Genomic DNA, 9,265 nt, shown 5'->3' with positions numbered 1-9,265 from the left:
TGGGGACTAGACCCTCCCGCCCCCCCCCCCCCACTAGGTGCTGTGTCAGCCGCTATTAATACGCAGCAGTTTGCTCGAGGTAAGAACACGCCCTGCAGCTTTTCTCTCTTTTCCAGATATGGCTGCACTGAACCTTAACAACGGTTCTAGCGGAGCCTCGGATCAGGACACCCTTGCTCCACTTCCACATCCTGCTGCTCCCTGGCCGTTGGGCCAAGGATACCCATACCAGTATCCTCTGCCCCCGCCGTGTTTTCCACCAGCGTACCAAGACCCAGGCTTTAGCTATGGCAGTGGCAGTGCAGGGAGCCAGCAAAGCGAAGGTAAGATGGTTACGCTGAGATTTATTTCTACAGCCGTCATGACCCCCAACCATTTGCTTGAGTTCCTTCGTACTGTCTGTGCTCCTGTCTCGTGGTTTTTTATGCTACCTGCATGGATTTGGTGTGACCGCACGTAATCGCCACGGTTTGTGTGGGTGATGGGTTGAGCCTTTCAGCTCTGTATGGAACTGCCAGCAACGTTTACCGGAGACAGCAGAATGGAGCAGAGTAGGGTAGCTGCTGTTCGTAGTTATGCTGTACCCTATGCAAAATGCGAGAGGGGAGCTAGAGCCAAATGTCTGAGATGTCCGTGGTGCCACCGGCATCTGTACTTTTCCTGCCCAGCAGCACCACAGTAAACTGCTGCTCAGATCATGCTGATCAGGCCAATGTTCATGACTCCATTGTCCACCCTGTTAAAACAGAAAAATTATTGCTCCCCTTTTTAGAGCTCAGAGCCTTTGCCAACAGAGGGGCTGCAGTCGCTTGATTTTGCTGGAAATGAGGCCATTTCATTGCTGATGGAACAGGGATTAGAACCAAGGTGCTCTTGGCTTTCACTTCAATGCTCAGTTCAAAAGGAAAATCAGCCTCTTTGCTTGTGTGAGACAAGCGTGAGGCGGCCAGCCAGCCAGTGTACAGGGCTGAAACACTGCTCACAGGGAGGAGAGTCTTTTGTCATACGACAGGGGAGAAAAGGTAATGCTGCATGGATTAAAAACCCGACCTCCTCCTCTCCTGCCCTAGGATAGTTTTGTGGTTCATTTTTAAATCTTAAAAAATAAAAATTATGTGTTTTTTGGCTGCACAAATTTATCAATTTTTTTTAATCACTTCCAGAATGAGTTTTGCGTTTGGAAGTGCTGCCAGTGAAGAAAGGGTGAGGAGTCTCTGGTTTTGTGGTGAACATAGAGTAACTTGGATGTAACTTCTTCCTGTTCACTGCAGCCAGTTAGATACTGCAAAACGGCACAAAAGACTTTCCTAACGGGAACTTGCTCACTAGATTTTAGCACTGTTGCTTCCCACCTCCTCCCAAAGGTGAAGTGTCTGTGAGGAAGCTCGCAGCAGTATCCAGGGGTTTTAGAACTGCAAGCTGATGGTGCTGGAAAGAATGGGATGGTTTCTTTTGGCAGCTGGTTCTGTGGGCAGTAGAACATCAGGTCTGCGCTGCTGGGATAGGAGGGGTGTGGTATTTTATCCATGCGCCCGGTCTAACGGGCTAAAGGGAGCCTTATGAAAGGCACCCAGGTGTTTCATTTTGAAGGGTTTCAACGCTTTCTTTGTTCTTTTGGAAACTTCACTTCCGTGTTGTTTCTTGTTTTGTAACTGTTATTCCCTTGTTTTGTTCTGAGCAAGCATTAGACTGAAGGATTCATAGAGGAATGGCTGACTCTAGGGGATTGGTAAGCTTCAACTGCCTCCATGATACCAATGAATTCACAGCATGATCATTTAGACTCTTGTGGCCCAAATGTTTAGCTGTATTTTTTTCTTTTTTTTTTGTTTCTTTTTAATTGTCTTGGACACTCAACCCGTCTCAACACACAGTAGTCCAGCAGTGTGGCATTAGCATATCAGCCTGTGTGGCCCCTGTGTGACGGTGCTGCAAGCTGCAGAGGGGATGGCATCAGACACCTGTCTGTCAGCACCGACGGGAACATCCTGTCACCAGTCTGTTCACTGCTCTTCATAAAACACACAATAAATAGCCCCAGCTCCTCATTTATTAGTTTAATGTCATCCGTGTGGATTGGATTTATCTACCTGTGCCCTTCCACTGCTCTGTTACTGACAGCCAGCTGAGCACTGTCCAGATGTGGCAGCCAGGTGTGAGGAGTGCTGGGACACACGGCTGCCTTGGTCGCTCTCGATACAGCGACAGAGTTTGGTTTCTTGTGGAGTGTCTTTAATGTGCCGTGTTAGATCCTAACTGAAATCACCTGGAGAACAAGAGCACAGCTCCATAGCCCAGTGACTGTCACAGGTTTTTGAGATGAATGCGGCATGTTTGCTGATGATTACAGACAAAACCCTCATATGTGGGGCAGGAGACAGACTGAGAGGGTGTTGTGGCAGGAACAGAGAGCGATGGCTGAGGACGTGCTGAGACAACGCTGAGTGCCGCTGCTCTAGGCACTGGAAATGCAGGTTGTTTAAATCCATGTTATGACGATTAAAGTTGGCCTTAGATGGAAACAAACACTGCTGAGGTGCTGTCAAGTGAGCAGCATTTCAGAGCTCAGCTCTGAGCTGGGCTGTGTGTCTCCAGGACAGGCCGGGCCCCAGCTGCCAAGGGGACGCTCCCGTGAGATTGCATTGAAACTCCAGGCTTAGAAGGACTTTCTGATTGCTCTGTGACAGGATTTAAAGGCATGTCAGGGAGACAGTGAAGCTGACCAGAGGAGAGCAGCTATGCTGCTGGTTGTTCTTAGATAGGCTGCTGTCAGGGGAGACTGTTCCTCTAATTTCTTTCTGCCGTGTAATCAGCATGGAATGCCGCTGCAGAAAGCCGGGTTCTTCTGAGATAAGGAGTCTGCATTAACCACTTGACCTCTTGGAGTCTTGGCAGATCAGCTAGATCTGCTACCAGCATTGCGACCAGGCAGTCCCAGTCCTGCTGACTCTCAAGAGCAGTAAGAGGTGCTTTCAGTGCAGTTGCTCCTCTCCTGCGTGATCTCTACTCGGCCACAGGCTGTGGAACTGGCAGTGAGTTCTTGCGGGGTGGGGGAGCCTGCATCAAAGAGTAATGACTGGATAGGGTTTGCAGGGTTAGGGTGGGTGGCAACAGAACGTGTTGTGAAATAAAGGCAGAGGCATATTAGCTGTGGAAGGGTTAAAATAACATGGCGATTTTCTTCCACCATGAACAGCGTGCCACACTGGAGAGCTTACAGAGACGCTTCTTGGAGATGTGGTGTTCTTGGGAGCAAAGGCTGTAGCAGTCACCCTGCTAAAAAGCAGTCCTTTCTCTAATTTGTTTTGCAAGATGAAACGTTTGAAATGGCAGCTCAGAGAGCACCACTCCTCTTCAGAAAGCTCACCTGAGTGAATCTGTGTAGTACTTGGTGGAGGCAGCTGAGCCCACGTTAATATCTCCATCTACAGATGGGGGAAATCTGAGACATAGAGGGACTCCAAAGCCAGCCCCCTGTTCTGCTGGCTGGGGATCCCTTATGGGGAGACAATCTTGCACCACAAGGGCATGAACTTAATGAGTTATTCTGTGGGTTGGTTTGTTGGGGTTTTTAACTTGGAAATGTTTCCTGACATCATCCTAGCCTGTCTCTCATGGTAACGGAGCATGACCTTCAGCTGCTGTGTAAGAGCAGTTCTGAAGTTCAGTGAGGTTTCTGTGTGGCCACAACTCAGCCTGCACACCAGCAGCAGTTCCTTGTTTTAACGAGTCTGTTAGTGGCCTCTGCTGGGAACACCCTGCACGTCACTGATTCAGCATAGAGCAGTTCAACAAATACCTGTTCTTTGAAGAATTCACCAACCACAGAACACCACAGTGATGAATTTTAAAAGAATCTACCTCTGAAGCCAGTGAAAGGACGTCTGGGAACCTCAGGCGATTTGGCCCTGGGAGTGAGCAGGCCCAGTGTGACCAAGGATGATAGGGAAGGCAAATGAGTTTCTTTTTAAAGCGTTTTTGCTGATAGAAGATAGCAAAGACAGTTACAAGTAGACTGAACCTTGTTTGCTTGTCAAACCCCAACTGCCTGCTTCTTCCTTGCGCTGTCTCTCCTGCCCTCGCTCCAGTCGGCGGGGTGGCCGTGGAGCAGATGGTTTCCAGCCAGTCGTGCTAGGCTAGCTGCTGCTTTCACTGTGCAAGCTCTCAGGTGTCTACGTGTACCTGCGCATGGCACAACCTTGTCGGCTTTGTTCTACTGATTGTCACTGCTAACTCCCACTGCCACCAACAGCACATTCAGGCCTGATTTTGCCGTCATCGATACCATTCCAATGGTCATAGCCAGATCTGTGGGTCTTGGTAGGAGCTGATGGGGGAGACAGCAGTGGATGTGAGCTAATCCTGCTTCTCTGTGTGTCCTTGTCACTCGTGGGCTTTAGGAAGCAAAAGCAGCGGCTCGAACCGAAGCAACAGCGAGAACAGCAGGAGAGCTCTTGGCAGAGAGAAGGACCGCAAGTCAGCTGGCAGCGGCAGCGAGTCAGACCACACTGCCCGCAGCGGGGGCGGCGCCAGCGTCGTGCGTCGCGAGAGGCCTGTCAGCCAGCTCAGCCACCGGAGCCACGTCTCTGCCACACACAGCGAGAGAAGCCACCACAGCCATCACTCGTACGGGCCCCCAGGAGTCCCACCCCTCTACAGTCTCCCCAAGCTGGGCTCCAAAGTCTATGGGACGAGTGGACCCCCTGGAGGACCCCCCGTGAGGGAACTGAGCTCTGTTCCTCCAGAGCTGACGGGGAGCCGGCAGTCCTTCCAGAAGGCTATGGGCAACCCTTGTGAATTCTTCGTCGACATCATGTGAGAGGAAGTGCCTTCAGACTCTGCTTGGGGAAGGGCCAGGGGGGATCGTTTTGGAGGTGGGTGGGCAGTTTGGTCATTGTCGAACACTTAATGGAAGAAGCTTGGCTGTCTTGCATGTCACACCTTCCTGGTTTGCAACTGTGTCGCAGAAAAATCAACAAAACAAAACAAAAAATACAAAATCCCCCACAAAAACAGACAAAAAAAAAATCTCCTGAGATTGTTAAATATCAGCAGTGGCATCTTTTCTTTATCCTTTTTTTTTTGCCCCCTCTTGTTTTTGATTGTGAATGGCTGGTGTATATTCACCTCTTAATGAGCTTTGGTAATTGTGGCAATTAGTGTATCTTTTCGGCTGATTCAAGGACTATGATTTCACATGACTTCTAAATTTCCGATAATGCATAGTAGCACTTTTCTTTCTCCCTGCTTTTCCTCTCACAAGGTAAAAATGACCGTTGGCTAGTATCTGTGATACTGCCGAGTGATGCTGTTTCGGGGATCCATCAGTCAGCACCAAGCACGTGCTCGGGAAGGAGCAGGCTCAGAGCGATTCCTAGCAGAAGGCAAAGTCTTGGCTACATTCTTCTGCTCACTAGGGAGTATAAATCAATCTTTCTTTCCCTTTTTTTTTCTTTTTTTTTTAGATATTATTCTATCAGGGGAGTGGTGGAGTCTTGCTACTGTCTGTGTTCGTTGTGCAGAACGTGTAAAGTTATTTCATTTAGTACCATGGTAGTGACTTTGTAGCTGCAGTCCGTTCCTGGGCGTTTCGGTCCCATCCCTGCCGACAGATGGGTCTGTTCCTTCTGGTTATAACACACACTCACTTACAGGTTTTAAAAGCTGTTTCCACAAAATAGGACAATTGCTGCTGTGTGATTCTGTCAGTGTAGCTGCAGCTTTTCCCTTTTGAAGGGACATTTATCCCGTTCTAGCAGAGACACAGGTACATCCTGGCTCCCACTGGGACATGGCTATTCATTTTGATCACCTCTTTTTCTGTTCTTAATTTCTGAGCAGGATCTTTCTCTTCTTTTGAAACAGAAACCTGAAGCTGTCAAATCTCAGTTGCACTGTAACCCAAGGGAACATGTTCTGAACACAGATGGGGGCTGGCTGCGAGCAGAGGGGAGAGGGTGCAGTGAGAACTGTTCAGAAATGGTGCAATGAATGAACCTTTACACCTGAGACAGAGCGAGACCCATGCGGAAGCTCCTGCGGGGGAGCTTTGACCTAAGCAACTGCTGTTGTATATCCCGAAGATTTCATTACGGTGTGTTTTTCACTCTAAGGCTATGGACAGTTGGTAAAGTATGTCCAGGAACTTTCACTGGCATTTAAGAAGCTTTTCTAAAGTATCTGAGCGAGGGCATGGTAAGGGCACACCCACACTCAGTTACGGTGGCTCATTTGATGGGAAGAAAGTGTTGAGCCGCAGTCACTTTGTGGCATTGGGCCATGGGGCCATGCCTCGGTTAAAGCCTCTCTTGTGCGATACCTGCTGCTGGCAGGGTTCGGGACAGGTGCTTCAAAATCAGTCTTCACTGTATATAAGCATTTTCTTCTTTTTGTAATGTTCCATGCTTTATGGGTAGTGCGAATATGCGATACGAATGTCAAAAGAGACGTGTCTTTCTCCCTATATACGTGTAGTTTCAGGTTCCTCTGTCACCCTGAAAGATGACGCTTCCAACTGTCTGTTCCCTACGTTGTTTATTCTGATAGATCTCCCGCTACTTTTCTCATCACGGCTCCATGTGTAAACAGATCCCCGTTACAAAAGTCAGAGTAATGTTTTCAAATGTCTGTGTTAGGTGGAGACTGAAGTCTCTTCCCGAAGGGAGCTGGGGATTCAGGATCCTGTGTGTCCTCAGACTGGGTGCTCCAGGTACTGGGCTTCTAACCTAGCAAAGTGCTTCTGGTCAATTTTCTATACAAAAATCTCCTGAAAAGCTAAAGAATGTTTCTGACAGTGGTGATTTTGTCACAGTCCATCTGATGGGCTGGCAGAGATTGCAAAGCTGGTGACAGCTTGTTCAAAGAACAGCACTACCTACAGCTTGACTGCGCCCTGTATCCGTTCTTTTCCTTTCTTCTCCCAGTGACGCAGCAAAGATGCTGACTAAACCCCGAAACCTATCGTGAAATTTTGACATTTAAAGCAATGAAGTAAATCAGGTTAAAGTAATTCTGTAATTCTGCTGTGTCTCCAGGAGACGCTGTTCAGGAGTCTGTGACTTTACTGACAATCACTAGTGATTCTACTTTTAAATTAATTTGAACTTTTCTGGTCTCTTATGATATTTCTGGCCCACTTTGTCTTAAGGCAGAACTTACAGGGCTGGAGGAAAGACTCATTTTAATAAGATATTTCCAAAAGGGATTAAAGCTGGGGGCTGAGCTTTCACCCACGGAAGAAATGTGTTTATTTTCCTTATGTCTTTTTCAAGAGTTGTGGTTTACATACCTGCAGGGTTGTTTGTTTTTTGTTTGTTTTTTTTTTTTCTTGGTCTTGTTATGCTCTTGGCAGAAACTGTTCTGTGTCTTGCTGGTCTTTGCTGCTATGAAATGACTGTGTTTAAATTCTTGTGTGTTCGTGGGTAGCTCTGGATGAGGCTGGCAGTCTGTAACGTAGGTGTGGGACAGCGTTCGTCTGCTGAGGAAACCATGCTGCTCAATCCAGCCCAAAGTGGCTTCCCCCCAAACAGGCACCTGTGTCAGGCAGATCCGGAGCGCTCTGAACGTCCAGACAGATGTGCTGGGTGAGTGCTGGAGAGCTGTGGAACCTGCTACTTAGAGAGAGCAGGAGGAGAGTGCACGCGACCCTTCGGCGCTCTGAACGTCCAGACAGATGTGCTGGGTGAGTGCTGGAGAGCTGTGGAACCTGCTACTTAGAGAGAGCAGGAGGAGAGTGCACGTGACCCTTCGGTGAACAGTGCAATACCCAGTGGCCGCTGGGCGAAAAGGAGCCGCTTGGTTGCCCCACGTGTCGTGTACAGCGGAGAGGCTGGTCCGAGTGGAGAGGTAGGCCTGAAACATTGCTAGCTCTTAATTTCTGGAAGGGAATGGAGACAGGAGGTTTCCCAGATGCCATCCTTGGCTCTCAGTGCATGTGCACATGTCTCTGTGGTGAGGGCCCTGACTGCGCCCGGTCCGGTGCGGTGCTGCCTGCAGAGGGAAGTGCCGCTCGTGCCGTGAAGCTCCTTACCGTAGGGAGTGCTGTGCCGGGCGGAAGAAAGGCCGAAGGCTGGAGTCCTGCAGAGCTGCCTGTTTCTCTCACCAGGGCTGACGTTTCTCTCTGTTTTAGTGTCAAGTAACTGGCACTGTCTGGGCTCTAGAAAGCACAAGCTGTGCCTCTAACTGCGATGGGGAGTTACGGCTTTGCGGTACGGGGCGTTGAAACATCCTCGTAACAGGAGCCTTACACAGCTGACCTTTCTGTTCTGGAAGTGAGACCCTCAACATCTGCCTGTGCTTGCAGCTGAGCTCAGTGTTCATGCCTACCCACCCACAGTGTTTAACGAAGACGAACAGGTATGTCTGGAAGATCTTAGAACGCGGGGAGAAAACAGCCAGGGATGGCATCTCCTGCCCAAAGGAGGCAGGGTCTGCGGGGGGAGCGAGCTCATCCAGGCATGAACACTGAGGAGTGCGTTTGTTTTGGCAAACAGTCTTAAAAGCACTGCTATTGTCTTTTACCTCCTGTTGATAAACCTGCTTTTCAAAGGTAACAGTCCCCTGGACACTTTATCCAAAGGTATATTGGATGGCAAGCAATGATGCACAGACGTTGACTTTTGATATTATTTTGAGTTCTGTTCGAATGGGCAGTCCCATTCTGAGACGTGACAGCTCATGAGTTGATGTAATTGTTTTTGTTTTGCGTTTAACTGGATTGTAATAAGATTGACTTAAAATTATTAATTCTAATCAGTGATTAGAAATACATGTAAAGAATTTTATGTACAGTAGAGGAACAAAGTTACATGATTTTAAATAATGAAAACCCAGACTATCACCTGTTCTAGAATTGGTTCTACTCGAAGAGTGACCTCTTACTAGCATGGACTGCACTGTTCCTGTTAAATGTCTATTGCATAATTGAATTCTTTTTTGTAGATATTGTATTAAAACCCAAGTGTCTGTATAGTTAATATATAGCTGCTTATGTGTAAATGCTATTTTAAACACTAAAAAGCTTTTAATTTTATGTGATAACTGCAGCGTATGTCTTCAGTTCTTTGCATGACTGCATTCTCTTTTATTCAAGAATGATGAAATCCTGGTTGAATCTTACTCTTTTTTTTCCTCTGCCACACTGTGGTTCTGTGCTCTCGGCAGGAGAAGGTGGTTCAGGAGCTAACGATAGGCTGGGAGTTTGGTGGTTTAACGGTGCTTCAGGAGCACTTACAGCTCAAAGTGTGAGGGAACCCAGTCAGTGTTC

General features: G+C 48.2%; 1 protein-coding gene across 1 annotated transcript in view; it reads left to right on the top strand.

Moving 5' to 3' along the window:
* The window catches only part of DVL1 (dishevelled segment polarity protein 1), a 38,859-nt gene extending 34,040 nt beyond the window's left edge, over positions 1-4,819 (top strand). The window contains exons 13-14 of the mRNA XM_010135935.1: positions 117-323; positions 4,401-4,819. Coding sequence (XP_010134237.1) covers positions 117-323; positions 4,401-4,819 — 626 coding nt within the window. The remainder of the gene's footprint in view (positions 1-116; positions 324-4,400) is intronic.
* Positions 4,820-9,265: the final 4,446 nt, after the last annotated feature.

This window comes from Buceros rhinoceros, unplaced genomic scaffold, assembly GCF_000710305.1.
Source record: "Buceros rhinoceros silvestris isolate BGI_N320 unplaced genomic scaffold, ASM71030v1 scaffold11825, whole genome shotgun sequence".
Lineage (NCBI taxonomy): Eukaryota > Metazoa > Chordata > Aves > Bucerotiformes > Bucerotidae > Buceros > Buceros rhinoceros.
Note: the sequence above shows the minus strand (reverse complement) of the source record. Positions and strands in the feature narration are given on the sequence as shown.